General features: G+C 43.0%; 1 protein-coding gene across 1 annotated transcript in view; it reads left to right on the plus strand.

Annotated features, from left to right (window-relative positions):
- Positions 1–7,653: 7,653 nt before the first annotated feature.
- The window catches only part of LOC141085434 (cell adhesion molecule CEACAM15-like), a 41,470-nt gene continuing 26,259 nt past the window's right edge, over positions 7,654–22,864 (plus strand). The window contains exons 1-4 of the mRNA XM_073570797.1: positions 7,654–7,879; positions 8,171–8,512; positions 9,473–9,748; positions 12,285–12,374. Coding sequence (XP_073426898.1) covers positions 7,858–7,879; positions 8,171–8,512; positions 9,473–9,748; positions 12,285–12,374 — 730 coding nt within the window. The 5' untranslated portion in view covers positions 7,654–7,857. The remainder of the gene's footprint in view (positions 7,880–8,170; positions 8,513–9,472; positions 9,749–12,284; positions 12,375–22,864) is intronic.

Genomic DNA, 22,864 nt, shown 5'->3' on the forward strand with positions numbered 1-22,864 from the left:
AATTTCTCGTGTTGGTAGGCTACTACCGAAGGTTCATCAAAGGCTTCACTGAGATAGCCACGCCTATGCAAAATCTTCTGGTGGGCCAGCCCAAGAAAGCCAGGAAAAAGAGTCCTACATTTGAAAGAAATGAGGAACTGGAGAGGTCCTTCACTCGACTGAAGATGGCTCTCACAGGAGATGAAGTTCTGGCCTACCCAGATTATGACCAACCATTTGTTTTGTATACTGATGCCAGCAACGTGGGACTGGGAGCAGTACTGTCACAGGTACAGAATGGCAAAGAAAGAGTGATCTCCTACGCCAGCAGGAAGCTTTGTCCCACTGAAAGGAACCCTGACAACTACAGTTCCTTCAAACTGGAGTTCCTCACCATAGTCTGGGCTGTGACTGAATGATTCAAACATTACCTAGCTTCCGCCAAGTTTACCATCTTCACGGACAACAACCCGTTGACTCACTTGGAAACTGCCAAACTAGGTGCACTGGAGCAGCGATGGATGGCCCGGCTGTCTAACTACGAATTCACCATCAAGTACCAAGCAGGGCACAAGAATACCAATGCTGATGCGCTGTCCAGAATGCCTAATATGCCAGATGCAGGAGAAGACCCTGAGGCACTCGAAGAAATAGAGTTACCTGCCTTCAACCGGCCAATTGCGGCCCAACGTGCCCAAGGAGTGAGAAACAGACGGTCAATCGTGAAAGAGGCCACCCTAAATCCATTGCCTCATTTTGACTGGGCAGAAACGCAGGATAGCGACCCCGCAGTCCGCCTGGTAAAGGAGCTACTGTCACAAGCTGACTCACGCCTGGATCCAGATGCTCCTGAAGAAACCCAGCAGTTGTGGAAGGAAAGAGGCCGGCTGTTCATCTATGAGGGAAAGCTGTGTCGGAGGAGTATCAATGCCCGCACTCATGAGCTGGTCTGGCAGGTGGTAGTCCCAAAGAGGGAGGCATGATTGGTCTTGGAAGCATACCACAATGGAGCTGGACACTTTGGATGAGTTGGAGGCCTTGGTCCGGGAGAGATTCTACTGGGCTGGAATGAGGAAGGCCATTGAAAATTGGTGCCGGGAGTGTGGACAATGTAATCTGCGCAGAAAGGACCGTAACAGCCAGCGAGCTCCTTTGCAGCCAATAATAACCAAGCAACCACTTGAGTTGGTCGCCCTGGACCATGTGAAGCTGGTCCCAAGCCTTTCAGGCTACATTTATGCTCTTACCATCGTTGACCACTACTTGGGATTCCTGATAGTCGTGCCTGTCAAGGATCAAATAGCCAGGACAGCAGCCAGAGCATTCCAACAGCACTTTTGTAGACCACACGGATATCCCGAGCGAGTGCTTACAGATCAAGGTCCAGCCTTTGAGGCAGAAGTGTTCCAGGAATTCTGCAACTTGTACGGTTGCAAGAAGATCAGGACAACACCGTACCATCCACAGACCAATGGCATGTGTGAAAATATGAATCAGGTGGTGATCGATCTACTGAAGACCTTGCCTTTAGAAGAGAGGAATCTGTGGCCAGAGAAATTGCCAGATCTGGTAGACCTCTACAATCACATTCCTGTGAATTCCACCAACTGCACTCCAGCCTACCTAATGAGAGTGAGGCCTGGCATGCTGCCTATTGATTTGGATATGGGAGTCCTTACACCTGAGGTGACATCACCAGATGCTGATTGGGATACAGAGCGGCAGCAGCAGTACCATAGAGTACAAGAGTGTGTAGAAAAGAGTCTAGCTAAGGCGAGAAAATAACAGAAGAACTACAATCAACATGCACCTGCAGTTCCCTTGTCACCAGGAGAACAAGTCCTAAAGAGGAAAAGAAGGATGCATAAATTGGATGACCAATGGGAAGCTGAACCCTACACCATCTTACCATCAAACTTCGACAAAACCAAAGTGTGCCTTATCAGTAAGTATGGTGGAGAAACATCATCAGCAGTATTGAGGGATCATCTGAAACTGTGCCCTGACCAGCTAAAGGAAAGGATGGGAGAACAAAACAACCACCAACCCATAGAAGAGGAAGAAAAGGTCAGCACTGTACTCGGAGAATTTCCTGCAAACTGGACAAGAATGGATCAAGCCATCGTAGTTCCTGTCCTAATCTTTCCCCAGCCTACTGCGACTGAAGTAGCAGAGACTCAAGAGAACTCTGAAAACCAGGAAGTTCAGGCAGCAGATGTTACACCAGCAGTGGAGTCAGAGAATCTTTGCCCTGCCAGTGGTGAATCTGTCATGCCCACAGTGAGTCTAAGAGTTCGCAGACGGCTACTACCCAGTTTCTCCACACCAGTGCTACGTAGGTCTGTCCATAGTACCCAAGGTATTCCACCCCTAAGGTTCCGCATATAGATAAGTTTTGTAAATGTCAATCTGTAAATATGCAACGTTTCAAGTTTTGTGCCTATAAAGACTCTGTAAGACTTTTTGGATATTTTATTTTGTTTTAATGGACAATTGGACCACAGGACTATGTGTGGTCAAAACTCTACTTGTAAATAGTTTACCAACTTGCTCAGGAATTGGACATGGACATTGACGCTTGGACTAATCGTCATCAGGACTATTTTTGAGCTTTGGGAATTTTTTTGTGTTTTTGTATTTTTCACTTTTGGAAATCTTGTTATATTTATAATTGTTTATAAGATTACATGTTTTCTCTTCAGTCCGGGAGTACTGAATTGCACTAGGGGGGAATGTGGCGCCCCCTGGAGTATGGTCGCCACAGTGGCATTGCCTTCCTCCTAAGGAGGTTGATGTCATGCTTGGAAGCAATAGGGGATCTCTCTAGCAGTTAACAACAACACACAGCACAGTTTCCATTCCAGGTCAGCAGAGGGAGCTCTGAACCAAAACTGGGGGAGCTACTCTGTGGGGGCCAGGAAGGAAGATTGGGGAGTTCGGGTGAGGAGGGCAACGTGTGTGGATATGGAGAAGAGCTGGGAGATTGAGCAGGGAGTTCAGGTTCATTCCCAGCTATAGCGCATGATCTGGAGCCCGGTCTCCAAGGCTGTACGGACACTGATGGTCCTGCAACAGAAACCGGAGGAGTAGGAAGCTGTAAATGCTCTATTCCCACATAAGACTCGGAGGCACAACAGCGACGTGTGAGCCAGAAGAGGAAGGCTACAGCTGTCTGCCATACGAGGGAGTTCTAAAGAGAATAAGCAAGTGGAACTTCAGTGTAACACAGTACTGCAAGTACCTAAAAATAAGCGCTAAGAAGGAGACTACACAACCCATCTGCATAGAGAGATTCCTAAGTTGCTTCCTGGCTAGCCAGCTCCTGTGCCATCTGTAATCTGGACCCTGGACTGCATTTGCCAAGCAAAGTAAAGGTAAAGAAACTGCACCTTGTTGTGTCCTTGCCTTCTTCCTGCAACACCCTCAGCACTGCTACATCTCTGTGCCTGACATTGCACCATCTACGTCTCTCCCCTATCTCTTCACCTACACTGCCCTGGGACTACTGCCCTACCTTTGGAGGGCCACAACATCATTGCTGCACCACACCATCTGTCCCAGAGGATCTGTCTGAAGCGTCGGCTTAACATCTTTATTGCCGAACACCACAGGTGGCGTCACAAATCATTCACTCATAAACTTTATTCCATCACTTAGCCCCTTTAACATGGGTGCCCAGGGCCACGGACCGGGTCACCGCTGCTGTGACATTCCCGTTTGAGAGACCAGCCCGGTACCGAGTACCCCACAGCCCTGGGAGGGCGACTCATATATAGTATTGGGGAGAATTGGAAGCTCCCTAGAGATTTTAGGAGGCTGAACTATTATCTCCGGCCCACTATAGATTACACCTCAATTTAACAGGCTGAAATTGGCTGGTGTATGACAAGATACAAGGTGTATATAGTATTGGGGAGAATTGGAAGCTCCCTAGAGATTTTAGGAGGCTGACAATGATGCTCTCAGTCCAAGTATGGACGCAGGCAGCCTAATAAGCAGGACTGCTGCACACAAAAGTGTGGAAAAATGAACGTTTGGTAACTGTGCAGAAAAGAGGAAGAAAAGTATTTTTGCTTTTAAAAAGCAGTTTGCACAGCAGTGTACAAACAGCAATGCAGCTATCAGGGAGCCTTATAAGGCAGCCTAATAACCAACAGAGCTGATGCACAAAAATAGAGCCTCCCCTGTCACTGCACAAAAACTGTTGTGTTGTACAGTGGAAATCGCTGCCAGCAGAAGCAGTTTTTTGGTTCTTCTTCCCTGCCTAACGCTCTCCCTTATTCAGAATCAGCAGCTGCAACCTCTCCCTAATGCTAATATCGGCAGAAGTATGATGGCGGTCGGCGTGCACGCTCTTTTATAGCCCCTGTGATGCCACACAAAGCCAGCCAATCACTTGCATGCCCTTCTTAAAGATGGTGGTGACCGATGCCTATGTCATTGCGTTGCCCACAGTGTGCTTCCTCCATCATTGGCTGAAAAAGGGCGCTGGAAGCATCTTTTGAAACGCGACTTTGGCGCTCTGGTCGCCGACCTCGTGGCCGACCTCACACTATGGTCGGGTTTCGTTTCATGAAACCCGACTTCAGCGAAAGTCGGCGACTTATGAATTTGACCGACTCGTTTCGCTCAACTCTAGTGGTCAGTTTTTCTTCAATGGAAGTCTTCAAACAGAGTCTGGGCAGACATCTGTCTGAGATGTTTTAGTGAATCCTGCATTGAACATTGGTTTGGACATGATGACTCTGGAGGTCCCTTCCAATTCTAACATTCTATGATTCTATGAAATATTGTTACTTGTTGATTTTTGTGATTCTGACCTCATGAACACCCAGAAAGTCTTGCACAATATGGAAGTAAAAACTGTAAAAGTAGCTTTAGAGCACATAAACTTTAGATTCTGATTTTTCACAGTATCAATGTTCCGGCATTATGGATGAGCATCTGCAAAAGCAAAGGCTGTGGAGAAAATCTACATTCAAAACTGTTTTGTCCTCTGCATTTTACATATTCAAAATGTCAATTTATTTTTACTTTTCAGTGTGCAGCAAATATGCAGCATTTGAACTCTTTCAGATGTTTCATTTTTCACATAGATGTTCTATCTGCTATTTTCACAAATATAATGCAAACCCATTATATTCTATTTACCTGTATATTTTTTCATTAGTAAGGCTGGGTTCATATTGCATTATGGCGCTGCGTTTAACGCATCTGTTACATAGTGGCATTAACGCTATGTAACGGATGCGTTAACGCAGCCATAGACTGCCATAATGTAGCACATCGCTAACGCATGTCATAATTGGCATGCGTTAGCGATGTGCCGTCACTCTGTGATGGACCCTCGGACACGGTCTGCAGCGTTCCAGGGTCCGTCACTGCTAGCGCAGATGAAGCATCTGCGCTAGCGCGATCACATAACGTGATCATAAAAAGAAGCTAAGTTAGAGCAGTCCGTTTAACGCATATGTTGGCTAGGAATATACGGACTGCTCTAACGCAATGTGAACCTAGCCCAATCGCTGACACCAATAACAGCTGATCGGCGGGGTTTCCAGATGTTGGACCCGGCCAATCGGACTTTGATGATCTCTCCTAAGGATAAGTCATCAATTAAAAAGTAGTAGACAACCTCTTTAAATTTTCAGTTTCTTTAATGATAGTTTCTTAATGCATCCTCTGATTTATCCTTAGGGTCATCGGAAAACAGACGGGAAACCATCAATGTTTATGAAAATGTAAAGGTAAGTGACAATGAACAAGTGACCGCTGCATTGCTTTCATAGGAACATATTTTGAATGAGAACTTTTATTATTTTAGAACCTGACACCCCAACTTTGGGGAAAATGTTATAGATATCAAGAACTAGCTGAATTAATGATGCTTATATGGACAAAATTAATGGGATATTCACTCCCATTGCCCCCGATGTATAACATCTGGACCCTGGTGTATAATATCTGGCCCCGGTGTGCAACCCCCAGCCCATCGCCTCCACTGTACAACCTCTGGCTCCTTGCCATGCCATCTGTCTTTACTAACGTGACAGAAAGGCCGGTGTTGCAGTCCTGTTACCGGAGCCACTGGTGTAACAAGTCCGTTCATGACATTTCTTCCTCCTAAATCTTCCCCCATCACCTGCGACTGATATTATTGAGAAGTGTAAGAAACCACAGCAACTTGGCCACAAAGTGGAGACAGAGTAATGTTACAGAGTGGGGGGCCGAGTGCTGGGGAGCAGAGGGCAGAAAAGTCTCCACGGCCCTGCTGACCCCATTACTGCAGAGTCCAGACCTCCTCTGGTATAACATCAGCACAAACACTGCGCCCCTGCCGGGAACTTCATGGCCAAGCAGCTGCATGCAGCCTTACATTACCAAGCACAATGCTGAGCATTGGATGGAGTGATGTAAAGCTGCCACCACTGGTCTCTGGAGGAGACGTGTTCTGTGCAGTGATGGATCTCACTCCTCTGCCTGGCGTCTGATGGAGGAGTCTGGGTTTGGTGAATGAAAGGAGAAAAAAAACCCTCTCTGCATTGTGCCCGCTGCACAGCTTGGTGGAGGAAGTATAATGCTATAGGCTGTTTTCAGGGGTTGGTCTCAGCCACTTAGATCCAGAGAAGGGAAATCTTAATCCTTCAGCACAAGACATTGTGGACAATTGCAGCTTCCAGCATTGTGGTAACAGTTTGAGGAAGACCTTTCTTCTGTCCCCCATGACTGTGCCCAGCGCACAAGCTCCATACAGACATGGAGGAGAAAGCTTAGTGGAAGAACATGACCGTTACACACAGCACCCGGTCCAACACCTTTGAAATAAACTAGAGTGGAGGGGTTGACTTAAAAGATAAATGCTTTTCTAGATGAAAGGATATCTTCCTGGCTGTTTGCGGATTCCTTGGTATTAGACTTTGTCACTACGGAATTTTGTCTGCTACCTGACTACCGTCTTCTAGGACCTCTTCTATGTGCCCACTTGCAACTTTCAGGACATCTTCCTGGCTGCCAGCCTTTGTCATGGTATTAAACTTTTTTTTTTTTCTCTCCAGAGTTCTGTCTGCTACCTATCTGCGTCTCCATGAAGCCTCATGTTTGCCTACATTCTTCTGTAACTCTGCTATCTGTCCAGAGTTTTCAGTAGTTGTAATCTGTCTGTGGTTTCCAGGACTTTGCATTATACATGTCCATGTTCTGCGTGCTCCATCTGGCAGCTGCACTGCCGTGTACCCATCCGGACCTTGGGCTTAGAGAATCCACCCTACTTAGATAGTCCAAATTTGTAACAATATGTGTGATCTCATCACTGTGTAACATTCATGTACATCTTCAAAACTTATGGACACCAAAGTTCTGGTATCTCAATGTGTTCTTCAAGTGTGTATGAGTTCTGATGGTAGCTCAGAGCCAGATATTCTTGGAGCAACCATCATGAGACACAGCTGGGGACCTTAAGGTGAAGACATAAGTTTGTTATTGCTTCTATCTTCTACTTCACCAGCTAGATAGTCAACACTATAAAATGGATTTAAGCCTTGGCAATGCCAGAAGAAAAATCCTACTGAAAGTAAGTAATACAATTCATCAATTGTAGCCAGAGTGTTCACTTTTTACATTATTACTATAAGAACTGCTGACTGTAATAGCGATAACCCTTGTTCTATAGCCAGAGGTGGCCATCGTAGAGAAGGCTGAAAGGAAGTTGAAAGGAAATTCTCTATCTAAGGAAACATCCTCTTCTGATAGCACCACAGCACAATATGTCTTAGAGGATAACACGGCATCACCAGTTATTCCCATCAGTAAGTCCTGCAGAAAGAGAAATATCTAATATCTAGCAGAGCCTGAGGGAAACCTAAAGCCGAGGAATCAGCCATGAGAGCCGGTTTGATAGCAGGTAATGTTTTATATGATAGAAGTCTTGTTTTTGTATAGAAACAGCCAATCTGGGGTTCTTAAGCTGATTTCTAAGGAACTCTTGCATATGTTGGGTCCCATTTACCTAAAATATCCATTTTGACCTTCATTCCAATGTACGGATCAAAAGGGTTTATAGGTAAAACCTACCATCTTTTAGTAAGCATAGAAAAGATTCTTCCCTGGTGTTGTAGATGTTTGTTAAACTATTTTTCATCATCGCTTCTAGAAGTCTTAATATGTTTTTATTTTCTGTGTTTTTCACTTTCAGTTTTAATCCTCCACATCCACCTGGTCATTGGAAAAATAATGATTGAGTTGCTGCCTGAGTATCCGATAGCCAAGGAATCGGTCACCTTGAGTGTTACTGGAATTAAAGGAAACATTATTTTTTTCAAATGGTTTAAAGGACCAAATGCAACCACGAAGTATCACATATTCACATACACCAGTGGTACGCTGATTGTTGGGGAACAGTTTAACTCTCGTGTCAACGCTTTCTCTAATGGATCATTACAGATCAGAGATCTTCAGGTTGAGGATCGGGGGAATTACATAGTGAAGGTACAAACAAACATGCAAAAAGATGTGGACATTGACCTACAAGTTTACGGTGAGTACCCATGTTGTAATCCTAAGTCAATTTTTGCAATGCTATTCGACATCTTTGTAGGGGTTTCGACAGCAGGACCATCACTTTCGATGGAAAGAATAGAGAAGTATTTTAGTGAAATCCTGATAAGTCATTAATCACTTGAGGCATAACAAATGGATCAATGGCACTGCAGATCTTCCATCAGGGCTTCTGTCATAAAAAAAGAGATATCAAGCTACTAATTTGAAATACCCGATGATGGAATTTGACATTAGGTCCGTCATTTGTATCTTGCGTCAATAAATTAGGACCTAGGTTTCTAGAAGTTCACAAGAACCTGATGTCAAGTTTTAAAGGGTAACTATTGTTTAAAATGATTTTTGATATATTGTAAATGTGCTGCCGATCATTCGGTATCTGGTTCCTGAGACCTGCGCATATCGTACACTGCTCTGAAGAGCTTATGTCTGCCAACAGTACCACTCGGATCCTACACAAGTCTAAACAGGGCAGTGTACTGGCTCAACAAAAAGTCTGTGCCCGCGATTCATAAAAGCATTCACTCTAGAATAAAAGTTTTGAATAGTCGCAAAATTTAGGCGAAGCTGGGGCAGGGGCGAAACAGAGGCAGGGCACCATGGCACATCATGAATTAGATTACATCCATATGTCAGAAATCTCACTACAGCACCTGACTGATTTCTGACACAGTGAATGAAGGCGCACGAAACTCGACAGACACCTTCTGACTCCAGCAAGCCCACTTTTTGAAACCAGCATATGCAACGCCAGTGTTGATAAATTGGGTCTGTGCAAGCAGTCATGCACCAGTTCGGCACTCTAGCTTGCACAAATGATCTCTTGTGTTTTGTGCAACAAGTGAGAGTCTCAGGACCTCCACATATAGGCAACATGTTCTTACTGGATAACTTCTTTAATGGCTTCTTTCTGTAATTTATTATTTCATCTTGTCTGCAGAGACTGTCGGTAAACCGGTGATCACAGCATCTCATTCCAAAATCAAAGAAAATGACTTTGCCTCCCTTACCTGTGCCTCAGCCAATGCTGACCGGATCATATGGATGAAATCGAGATCCAAAATAATAAAAGTTAAAAATGGAAACATTGTAATGCATGAGAATGGGACCATCATATTTTCTAACATCAAAAATAGTGACGAAGGAAAATATGAGTGCCGAGCGGAGAATCTGGTCAGCAGAAGCTCCAGTGAAGTCTATACTCTGTCATTATCACGTGAGTAATGTCATACTTAAAATACTAAACAACTGCATTATATAAGGGCACATAGTCATTATAAAAATACTCATCTAAAATTATCCCCCTTGGGGCTCACAAGTTGTGTCCCTGACATTGATGCCGGCTCACATGCCGAGCCCGCATCTTTTCTGACTTACCTTTCTAGAATTATTCAGTCATCATGTGGCTCTAACAGTCGCTGTTAAATGCAGCTGTAAGGCTACTTTAAGATTTGCGTTCGGAGGCGCAGCGCAGGGACGCGGCTAAGCTCTGCCCTCTGCTGCGCCTCCTCCAGTCAGCTCCTCCTCTGATCGCATGACACTGCATGCAAATCAGCGTACATTATAGTTAGCGTTGGGTACGCTGGCCGTGCACTGGGCTGATTTTGCCGGCGCTTGCCCCCTTTTGGGGCTGCGCCTAGCACATAAAAATGCAACACAGTGCAAGCGCTGGCAAAATCAGCCCAGCGCACGGCTGGCGTACCCAACGCTAACTATAGGGTATGCTGATCGCATGCAGTGTCATGCGATCAGAGAAGGAGCTGACCGGAGGAGGCGCTGCCTGGGGCGGAGCTTAGAGGCGGCCCTGCAGTGCGCCTCCGAACGCAAATCTGAAAGTAGCCTTAATCTCTGACAGCGATATTACATGTGATGTGATCGTGGGGTGCTGAGAAGTTGCTATTACATCCTGGGGTCTGCTGAAGACCCCCATGCCTGTCATTACAATCCTCCTGTGAAAGCCAACATTTAGCTGGCATTCATAGGAAAATGTCATTTTCACTATACTTCGCATTACTGATACATTGCTATGATAGTACAAGCGATTGGATGATCCCACCCAAAGAGAACTAACAAATATAGTAAAAAAAAGTTTTTACAAAATATAAAAAATGCAAAAAATACAGAAGTTCATAGCACCCCTGTTTTGCCCCATTAAAAAAATAAGAAAATTTAAAAAATACACATATTTAGTATCGTTAAAGTCCCATCTATCAAAATATAAAATAAACTGATCCAATTGGTAAACCTTGTAACGATTAAAGAAAAAACTAAACAAACTCCAGAATTACTTTTTTTAGCCTTTGCATCATTGCAATAAAATGCAATAAGAAGAGATCAAAACATCATGTCTCCCCCAAAATGGTATCAGTAAAGGCAAAAACATCAGCTCAGGGAGCAAAAAAAAAGCTCTCGTAAAGCACTATAACCGAAAAAATTAAAAATGTGACGGACCTTGGAAATTGCGACAGAAGCAAAATTGTTATTTTTCTTACATATTTCTTATTTTTTTTCACCACTTAAACAAAAAAGAAAAAACTGTAAATGTTTGGTTTCTGAATAATCATACTGACCTGGACAATCATATTGCCAGGTTAGTTTTACCCTATGTTGGACATAGTAAATTAAAAATAATTGTGGAATTGCACTTTTTTGTACACTGCTCAAAAAAATAAAGGGAACACTTAAACAACAGAATATAACTCCAAGTAACTCAACTGTCCATTTAGGAAGCATCACTGATTCACAATCAATTTCACATGCTGTTGTGCAAATGGAGTAGACAACAGATGGAAATTATTGGCAATTATCAAGACACCCTCAATAAAGGAATGGTTCTGCAGGTGGGGACCACAGACCACAACTCAGTACCAATGCTTTCTGGCTGATGTTTTGGTCACTTTTGAATGTTGGTTGTGCTTTCACACTCATGGTAGCATGAGACGGACTCTACAACCCACACAAGTGGCTCAGGTAGTGCAGCTCATCCAGGATGGCCCATCAAAGCGAGCTGTGGAAAAAAGGTTTGCTGAGTCTGTCAGCGTAGTGTCCAGAGGCTGGAGACTTGCCAGAACACCAGGAGACATGGAGGGGGCCGTAGGAGGGCAACAACCCAGATGCCAGACCACTACCTCTGCCTTTGTGAAAGGCGGAATAGGAGAAGCACTGCCAGAGCCCTGCAAAATGACCTCCAGCATGCCACAAATGTGCATTTGTCTGCACAAATGGTTAGAAACCGACTCCATGAAGATGGTCTGAGTGCCCAACGTCCACAGATGGGGGTTGTACTCACAGCCCAACACCATGCGGCCTTCCAAAGAAATGCCACCCCACACCATTACTGACCCACTGTCAAACCGGTTATGCTGAAGGAAGTTGCAGGCAGCAGATCACTCTCCACGGCATCTCCAGACTCTGTCACATGTGCTCAGTGTGAACCTGCGTTCATCTGTGATGAGCACAGGGCGCCAGTGGCGAATTTGCCAATTCTGGTGTTCTGTGGCAAATGCCAAACGTCCTGCACGGTGTTGGACTGTGAGCACAACCCCCTTCTGTGGATGTCGGGCCCTCAGACCATCTTCATGGATGTGGAAGTGCATCACAATGTCACGTTCAAGATACCTACAACACAGGTTTCTTTTTATCATTTTATGCACTGAAAAGCAGGAAAAATTGATTAACCAAGTTTGGTTTCAGCCACATGCAACTGCTGCATTGATAGATGCTCAGCCTATACATCTCTCATCTGATTTCAGGTGATGAAAATGAACCAATTGCCACTGAACCATATGGATCCACCACTGCAACACAATACATGACTGCAACATCAGACTCTAAACATGCAAGTACTGTACATGAGCCAAAAATTCATTTATTTGGGTTTTTCCCCAATAGGCTATATGAACACAATGTCTTTAATCTGACCGGAGTTTTCTTAATCTATATTTTTCAGTATAGTTAGTTAAACAGTCAAAGATTATACAAAATCAGAGTCCAGATGTTGTTTTGTGCTTATGCCGCGTAGCTAGTCCTGTAAGCTGCTTGGTAAATGAAGGAATGTTGAATTGCTATATATGAATTTTATTCCATTTTATTCTAGTCTAAAATGAGATATTGAGATATTTAATGATATTTAATGATATTTAATGATATTTAATATTCCATTTGGCAAATATGCCAAAAAGCATCCAAAAAGTTAGACATGTATAAAGAGGAACTGAAAAATATTTATCAATACATCATCAATGAATAAATCCATGATTTTGGGGGCATTGGAGAGACAAAAATGTACAGTATGTGATATGTATAAGTGTAGAAAGGCACAAAAAAATTAGCTTTACTCATCCTTCCCGGATCCAGCACTGAGTTTTCCCCATTGCTCCTGGTGTCTGTTATTGGTTGCAACATTGCTTTAACATTAACAGCACTGCCACCAGTCATTGAGCTCCAGTGGCGTAACTAAACTCCGATGGACCTGGGCACCTCCCATGTATGTTGGTCAGATGTATGGGTTCTAGTAGCGTTCTAAATCCTATAAAGACATGCATGTGTGGCGCCCCCGGAGTATGGTCGCCACAGTGGCATTGCCTTCCTCCAGGGAGGGTGATGTCATGCTTGGAAGCAAGGAAGGGTCTCTCTATCAGTTAATCATTTTCATGCAACACAGTTCCCACTCCAGGCCAGCAGAGGGAGCTCTGAACCAGGATTGGGGGAGGAGTGCGCTCTGAGGGCCAGGAGGGGAAATAGTTAGTTAGTGTGAGGGGGGCAACGAGCTCCCTCCCGGTGAAAGCGCATGATCTGGAGCCTGGTCTCCACAGTTGTATGGATACTGAAGGTCCTGCAACAGAAACCAGAGGGATAGGAAGCTGTAAATGCTCTATTCCCAACTAAAGCTCGGAGGCACAACAGCGACTGGTGAGCCAAGAGAGATAGAAGGCTACAGCTGTCTGCCATATGAGGTAGTTCTAAGAGAAGATAACGAGGAACTTCAGTGTAACATTGTACTGCATGTACCTCAAGCCAGCGCTAGGAAGGAGACTACACAACCCATCTGATAGAGATATCCCTGAGTTGCTTCCAGGCTAGCCTGCTCCTGTGCCATCTGTAATCAGGACCCTGGACTGCGTTTGCCAAGTAAGGTAAAGAAACTGCACCCTGTTGTGTCCTTGCCTCCTTCCTGCAACATCCTCCGCACTGCTACATCTCTGTGCCAAACACTGCACCTTCTTCCTAAACATTCCGCTACACTGCCCTAGGACTACAGCCCTGCCTGTGGAGGGCTATAACATCACTGCTGCACCCCACCATCTGTCCCAGAGGATCTGTCTGCAGCGTCGGCTTAACATCTTCATTGCCGAACACCACAGGTGGCATCACAAATCATTCATAAACTTTATTGCCATCACTCAATCCCCTTTTTCATTGGTGCCCAGGGCCACGGACCGGGTCACCGCTGCTGTGACAATCCCCTCTGAGAGACCGGCCCGGTACCGAGTACCCCACAGCCCTGGGAGGGTGACCCACATGTTTGTGCCCATCACTTCATTATGTATTAATGTCCCCCATCCTGTACTAATGCCCTCTATCCTGGGACACCTTCCAAGTATATATGTTAGTTCATCCTGGGCCTCTTCAGGTACATAAATCCCCATATTGGGCCCTTTCCTGGTATATATGTCTCCTAATCTGGGCCCCTTCCTGTTACATATGTCCCCCATCCTGGAATGTGAGACCCCCATCCTGGGTCCCTTCCAGGTGTATATGTCACCAATCAAGAGCCTCTTCCTGGTATATATGTCCCCCATCCTGGTATATATGGTTCCTCTTCTTGTATATCGGCCCCCCATCATGCTAAATATGTCCCTCATCCTCTGCTCCTTACAGGTACATATGCCCCCCATCCTGGGCCCCTTCCTATTATATATGTACCCCATCCTGGTATACATGTCCCTCTTTCTAATATATGTCACCCACCCTGGTTTATATGTCTCCCATCCTGGCAAATATGCCCCCCATTCTTGCTCCCTTCTGGTATTTATGTATTTTGCTCTGCATCTACATGAAAACATAAAAAATACATTCTTCTCACCTTCTTACGATCCCACGATGTGTAGCATCCTTTTCTGTAGCAGGCACAGAAACTGGCAGCTGACATTGGCATGTCTGCTGTGGTGAAGCACATCCAGGTGAAGGAGGCACTAGGGTCAGCAAGCCCCCCTTCAGCATGAGCCCAGTTGCGGCCGCACCACCCGGTGACTGCGATTGTTACACCCCTGTGCAGCTCGTGTACTGTAAAATAATGCATATCCTGTAAAATACTCAGGACTAGTTACCAGATAAAAATATAGTGGTTTATTTGGATTCTTCCATCAAAGAAAGGTTATTACAGAAAAACAGGTGAATAAAAATAAGTGAAAGAGATATTGTCCATTGTTCATAGCAAAGCAGCATGTATTCTTCTTTCTCTCCGGGATCTCACATGGCAAATGGCGTCTGTCTCTCAGTTCGGCTTCTTCGTACTAAAGTAACATACCAGCTGTTGAGTTATGTCATCTTGCGTCTGTGTCTCATGATGGTGAGGGAAGAAGACCGCACCCTCTACAGTTAGCCATGAATTATATACGTCTCTTGAAACACGTGATCTCGGTATATATGGAGTTTGACATTTACCTCAAGGCTAAACTTAAATATGTAGTGAGCTGACATTTCTACCATGAGCCAAGCTTAAAAATAGCCTATGTCATGTAAGCTAAAGCATTCTACAGAACTGGGTGTAATAAGAAATTAACGGATTATTAATATTTAACAATTCCCCCTTTTGAGGGAGACAGACATTAATTGGAACCCTCAAAATATAACAAGATCTTTTTTTCTTCTTTTCTTCTTCTTTGACAAAATAATTTAATATCAATAACAATAATAATATCAGATTACCGTTATAAGTACTCAATGACATAATTGATGTGAATTCATGTTATGGTAAGCCGTGAACAATATTCATATAAAATATGTATAATTATACTTCCCTAAGTCTAAATTGAGGCATCTCAGGTCCAGTCATCATCATCTGATGTCATCTGGTCTTCATTTTGATGTCTTCTATCTTCCTCTTGATTCTTTTAAAAACACAGTTTTTCTATAGCATATAGATGTTGTAGAAATCGTGTTGTGTAAAAATTAAAGTTCATAAATTCAAATGTTGATAAGAAACAAAGTCTATAGATGAAATGCAGCTTTAATATCTGTGCAGTGTCACCTTTAAAAACCTGGGCTTACATTGGCTCGCCTTGGATATTCTGGAATCCTCCATCGGCACTGGTCCTTGAACAGGTGTGACGTCTTTGGTCAGCAAAGCAAGGGTTAAAATGACTCTTCCTTGCTAAACATAGCACCATAACCAGTCCTTGTCCTAATGCACAGGACATATGTCAGGGTTAATTACCTTCATTGTTCACCAGCTTTACATTGAAGCTTTTCAGGTGATTGAAAACCTCTGGAACTTGATAAGAACGTGATAACACAGTTCACATCAGCATCATAGGATCATCATCCTCTGGTTGTCAGGTTAGACACTTTAATCGTGACTGTCAGTGGTGGATACTGCACTTGTGACTGTCAGTGGTGGATACTGCACTTGTGACTGTCAGTGGTGGATACTGCACTTGTAATTATCACAGTTCATTTCTCAGAAATCATAGCTTTGTTACCTTCTGGGACTTCTGGATAGCGGCATTCTTCTTCTTGCAACTGATAAGAATCAATTTTAATATGAAAAGTCTTTATTAACGTAATTTCAGTATCTTGCTTGAAGTCTTCATTCTCTATTCTATACCAAATCTGGTAATTTTCCTATCCTATAATATCACAGCGTACCATAGCAATCAGTAATATCCATAAAATTATTATCAGAATTTGTACCATATATGGATTTCAATGTTTGAAATAATAAACCAATAATAAGTGATAATACATTATTATCCATTTTTTTCATGTGATAGAACATTTTTGTCATAGGTGTAATTACCTTTTTCAACCCATAGGTGTCACTGTGTTTTATGTAACCAGTGTTATCATCTTTATTAATAAGGAATATATTTATTATACTAATAATATGTAGGAATGTATAGCCATGAACCAAAATAAGAATATATGAGTGAGCGAATGAATGAATAAAAGAATTGTTGCATATAACTCAGAAGTGAAACATTTTCCTTAGTAAAAGAACCATATAATTGCTATATTTAATGAAGCAATATTCTCAGTAGATATTACTTTACTAAATATTGGTGAAAGAATTAAAAATAATGAAAAATAAGAATAAAAATAAAAATAAGAATAAGGCCTTTATGTTGATGCAGAGTAGTTATGTCTTCAGTAACATATACCCTTAATATTTCCATGATCTGGATTATTTCATAATTGTCATAAACTTGTGTTATCAAAATATTCAAATCATGCAACTTTGCATGTAATTCCTCTTAGTGTAAGGAAATGACTCTTCATAATACTTATTATTATACCCAATACTTATACCATTGTACCTTATTAATATTTTTTTCCTATTAAAATGTGTGAAGAAGAGGTATTAATCAAATGTGATGATGTAGTCAGGATCAAAAACATATTTTCCCCCTTAATACCAAAAAATATTGTTCTATGAAATAATTCATTTATCAAAACCAAAATTAAAAATAATTAATTTATAAATTGTGTAAATATTATACTTGCTTATACCATTATTTGTCTGAAGATGTGTAACCATCAAAATTAATTTGAATATCATAAAATTATCCTTTGGAAAAATTAATTTGCATAAACCATTTTGATGTGCGATTGCACTTTGCACTTATCCACTATTAACTAAATCAAGAAATAATAATTACTATAGAAATATAGAAATATATGTTGTATAGATAATATTTCATTATGTATCTTAATATTCTATTAATTTAACTGATCTGCATATTTCTCCTAAAGATAAAAGCTTTTGGGGTTTTTTTTTTTTTTCCTTTCTCTCATGCATTCAGGATCCTGAGGCCTCACAAACATATCACATTACTCGCTCAGCAGCTGCTCATACACTCAGTCACTGTCACTCAGACTGTGTCACATATTAAGTTTAAACCAAATACCTCACATACGAAGGTGTGATGAATACACGTATTTTAACCCAAATTATCCTAATTATCAATGCATTGTAAACTATTCCAATTTAGTCTCTTAATATTTCTTTGAATATTCCCCAAATACACATCATAAATATATGTATATGTATAGCTATACTTGACATTTAGGCCTGGAAAAAAAATTCCATTGGTTTGCAAAAGTTGAGACCCCCTTAAAAATTCTTTCCCTAAGGAACAGGGACATAGTATACTGGTCTGGTATACTTGTTTTATTAGAACAAGGTTCAAATTTCCCTGCTGTGGTTGTCATTCGAACCATGCAGAAAAGCATACACCCAGAAACCATTTTGAAATGCAATTAGTTATTTCCTTTTAAGGGTTAGATATATAAAATCATGCAATTATTGCAACTTCCTGTGTAAATAAAGGCATAAATCCTTGGAAGAGAATTTTTCCCGATTAAGTCCTGCTTTGAAATGAAAATTCTAAGGAAACATAAAAAATAAGGTTAATATCATATTCATAATTCTAAGTATTATTACTGATGTAGATTTTAATTTTCATTAAAAAAAAATACAGTTCTACTATTTCCACTTCTACAAACACTCTATATATACTGTATGACTATGTATATATCCACAAACCATAAAACTACAGGATTATACTCTATAAAATAATTACATATAACTCACTAATTGTATAACACTGTTACACAATATATATTACTTTTTTCCTAGCCAATTCCTACACCCATACTTATTTCTCTGCAAAAAATATCCTGAAAGGTTCTTGCCATTTTAAAGCTGATAGATTCTTGGAGCAGAGTATTCAGTTTACAGGCCATGATGTCACTCACCACCTGTTTCTGTCTGTTAAATTCGGCCATCTTGGTTACAGAAAGAAAATCAGAACTCATCATTTTTCTTAATTCAATTTGTGTCTTTTCGGTGTTCTTTTGCATCATTCCATATGGCTTATAACAAACATGTGATCTCCTTTGTACTTCATATATTTGGGGAAAACTCATTTTAGAAGGCTTTGCTAATACAAGCTTCTGATAAGATTTTACTCTGCCTGTCTTTCCAAAATTAGCACAATTTACTTTCCTTTCACGATTCTCGTGTTTTCTGGCAAAATCAAGAGATTGCGCACATTCAAACAATGAATCTTTTTGTGACGCAATAACACGAGATGCAGGATTTAGAAACCAAAATTTGCTTACAAAACTCCTTATGAGGGACGGTGTTTTGACATTCTCACTCAGCATTCTATACAAACGTTCATATATGGACATGAACGTAAAAATACATTCCTTCCGACCAATCCTTAATTTTTGAAGAATATCAATATCTGGATGATTTTCATTTGATGAACAAAAAATGAGAATTTTTAATCTGTCCTTATCAGTTAAATTCTCATGTGTCTCACCAGATAACTTTAAAGTCAATCTCCTAGCAAAGTTTACAGGGATCCACATTTTGAACAACTGATTCTTCTCCTCGTTAGATAAATCAAATTTATCAACACAACTTTCAAAAATCTCAGAGTTTCTACAAACATCTATTTTGTTGTCATAAGCAGGAATTATTTGGCATATTTTTATCAAATTCTTCCTCACGCTACTTCGGATTTGGGCCTGTGAGTCTTCTATTTTTAGTGGTACGTCTTTCCCTTGTACGTCCTCTACGTCAGTTCTGAAGTCTCCTCCTACTTCTCCATCTTGTTCCACGTCTCCAAGGTCACCTTCAATGACTGCTACAGACACTTGATTACAGTCAATCTCCCTAACTTTACAGCCAATCTCGAGAACATCACAACAATCATTTTTGGATTTCTCTGACACAGATCTATGAAATATATCTACCATCTGTAGAATATTTTTTAATCTCTCTCTTTCTCTATTGAAAAACTTAGAATCTAACCTCTGATTCTCGAGTTCACACTCGGCATATAAACTTAACCATAAAACTTCTGAATTAGAATTGTCTACAGACTTAAATTTCAATTTACTCTGCTTAGCAAGACAATTAATGACATCCATTTTATCTTACCTTGAAATGTCTCAGCTTGTTCCTTTGATGGACAACGCTGGGCTCTTGTCTTGGTTTCAGCACGTCTAGCACTTTGGCACTTGTAGTACTTCTCAATCTATCTGGCAATTCTTACTTCTAGGTTCTGTGTGATTCTTGTAAGTAGTGGAATTCCCGATAACTTGCACATATGATTTGACGTTAGCAAAGTCCAATCCCCCGTGTGGGCAAGTTGAGGGAAATCCGCAAAAAAGTACAAAAATTCAGATCTGGCTGGCTCTCCAATGTAAAATAATGCATATCCTGTAAAATACTCAGGACTAGTTACCAGATAAAAATATAGTGGTTTATTTGGATTCTTCCATCAAAGAAAGGTTATTACAGAAAAACAGGTGAATAAAAATAAGTGAAAGAGATATTGTCCATTGTTCATAGCAAAGCAGCATGTATTCTTCTTTCTCTCCGGGATCTCACATGGCAAATGGCGTCTGTCTCTCAGTTCGGCTTCTTCGTACTAAAGTAACATACCAGCTGTTGAGTTACGTCATCTTGCGTCTGTGTCTCATGATGGTGAGGGAAGAAGACCGCACCCTCTACAGTTAGCCATGAATTATATACGTCTCTTGAAACACGTGATCTCGGTATATATGGAGTTTGACATTTACCTCAAGGCTAAACTTAAATATGTAGTGAGCTGACATTTCTACCATGAGCCAAGCTTAAAAATAGCCTATGTCATGTAAGCTAAAGCATTCTACAGAACTGGGTGTAATAAGAAATTAACGGATTATTAATATTTAACATGTACCCAGGCTGGAACCAAGGGGACCGTCTTCTAGGTTCCTGGGGTATCTGTTTCCAGGGAGCAGAGCTGGGGGATGGACCGCTGAGACTGACAGGGCAGTTGGGGAAGGAGTCCAGAAAAGAGGGGCGGAGAGGGCCAGACTGTGTGAGTCAGCAGAACGAGGGAGAAGGAGGTGGAGACTTGGTGAGGACCAGAGAGGGAGAGCCACGAGCAGCTACCAGAGAGGAGGACAGTGACAGGAGAGAGACTCTCGGTGGACCGCAGGGAGACGGCGCCGAGCTTACCGACAAAAGAAGACTGCTGCCTCACTCCAGCTCTCGGCTGCGGCCTATTCGCAGCCGTCCGCAGCTGACGCCGCCTCACTCCAGCTCGCGGCTGCGGCCTCCTCGCTACTGCCCGCAGCCACCTCCGCTTCACTCCTGACCACGGCGGTGACTCCTCCCATGCCGCCCGCAGTTGCCACCGCCCCACTCCAGTCCACGGTAGAGACTGGGCCTGTGCCCGCTGTGGATCCTCCAGTGCGGCCTCAGACTGCGCCTGTGGCCTATCAACCACCACTTATCACCGCCGCTGCCAGTCTCTGTCAGGGAGTTGAGACCTGCACTCTCCAACTCCCAGGCGGTATCCCGCTGCCTCCACTGGGGGACATCCCGCCAAAGAACTCTCTGCGGGCCTGTTGTGCCCCTGCTCCTCCTGGGCATCGGAACGCCCGAAGACTACGCCAGATCTTCAGTGGCTGGGCCCAGTGGCTGCGACGCCGACACACCGTTGAACAGGACGCCGAGAGTCGTCAGGACGGATAAGTGACACATAGTAACTAAGGAACCGTAGTTGGCCACTCCTCGGCCCTATAGTGACCGGTCTTTGCCGGAGTAGACGTGTTCTCCCATAACTTGTTAATGTGTATTTGCTCCCTGCGAGTACAACTACTGTTATACTGTTGGTTGCTTAAAATAGCCCTAACGGCGTTTATCTATAAAAGTTACTATTTAAAGTTTTATCTGTCTCGCGTCTCGTCACTGCATCCTGCGTACCTGCTATTACCACATTTGGCGTAGTCAGCAGGATGCAGTCTCCGAGCGCGGACAGCGGCACCCCAGGCCTGAGCGGGGCCATAGACACAGCAGACAACCAGGGCCCCCGGTCCAGCATTTCTCTGGGGGCTATGCTAAACAACCTGCCCAGGTTCTCAGGCTTCAACACCATGCTGTGGAGCTGGGCAGAGCGAATGCGAGGTCTCTTCCGAATGCATCCGATGACCCCTGACCTGGAAGCCGAGGTAGCTCTAATGGCATTAGAAGGGGAGGCCTGGGATTCAGTAATGTTGAGGCCCCCGGGACACCGAAACACCTTTGCTAGGGTCTTGCGGATACTGGAAGAGACCCATAGGGATCCGACAGATGTGGGAGAGTTGAGGACCCGGTTGTTCAGTCGAATGCAGGGAGAGGGGGAGACTATCACCCAGTATATGAATGTCCTCCAAGAGTTATACACGGCCATCGAGCGGAAGGATGGCGCAGGGGTAGGACCCATCGACATTACCCTACGCGACCTGTTAGTGACTGGACTCCGAGACCCGTTGATAAAGCAGGCACTACGCAAGCAGGTCCGAGTGGACCCACATTTAGCTTTCTCTGAGGTGGGGAGTCAGGCACATGCACGAGAGCAGGAGCAGGGAATGACGGTCCCCGTGGATAGAGCCCCAATGTATAGAAGAGATGAAACAAGAGCTGAAGAACATTAGGGGTGAGTTGGCCGAAGTGAATAGAAGAACCGAGTAGAGATGAGCGACTGCCTTTTTTTGGGTCGAGTCGGGTTTCATGAAACCCGACTTTCTCAAAAGTCGAGTCGAACGCAATCGGCCGATTATCGTGAAAAGTCGAAGGCCAACTGAAGCACGAAACCCAATGCAAGTCAATGGGGAACCAAGGTCGGCAGTGAGTGGAGGACAGGAAACACACCTACAGTGCCCATTTTAATGCCAAAAACATCAATTCTTTTTATTTAAGCTTGTCAACCTTAATTTACTTTATAATAATAGATAGGCATTGAAAAGTGGAGGTTATTTGGCTAAAGTAGTGGGAGGGTAGGGATGGCTCCAGATTTTCGTGGGCCCTGGGCCAAAGAGTGTCCCTGGGCTCCTGCCACGATTCATGATCCTCTGATACGGCAGAGAAGTAGCGGTATAGTACAATGAAAAATACTTCACTTCTTACATCTCATGACTGATATCCATTTTAAATTCTCCAATAGCTCCAAAAACGGACAGTATATTACTCCATACAGTATTATGGCCACCGCATAATGCGCTATACAGAGTAATGAGGCTCATATATTTCTCCATACAGAATCATTGGTCCCATATAATGTTCCAT

This window comes from Dendrobates tinctorius, unplaced genomic scaffold (assembly GCF_039654945.1).
Source record: "Dendrobates tinctorius isolate UK_male_01 unplaced genomic scaffold, ASM3965494v1 ptg000028l, whole genome shotgun sequence".
Taxonomy (NCBI): Eukaryota; Metazoa; Chordata; class Amphibia; order Anura; family Dendrobatidae; genus Dendrobates; species Dendrobates tinctorius.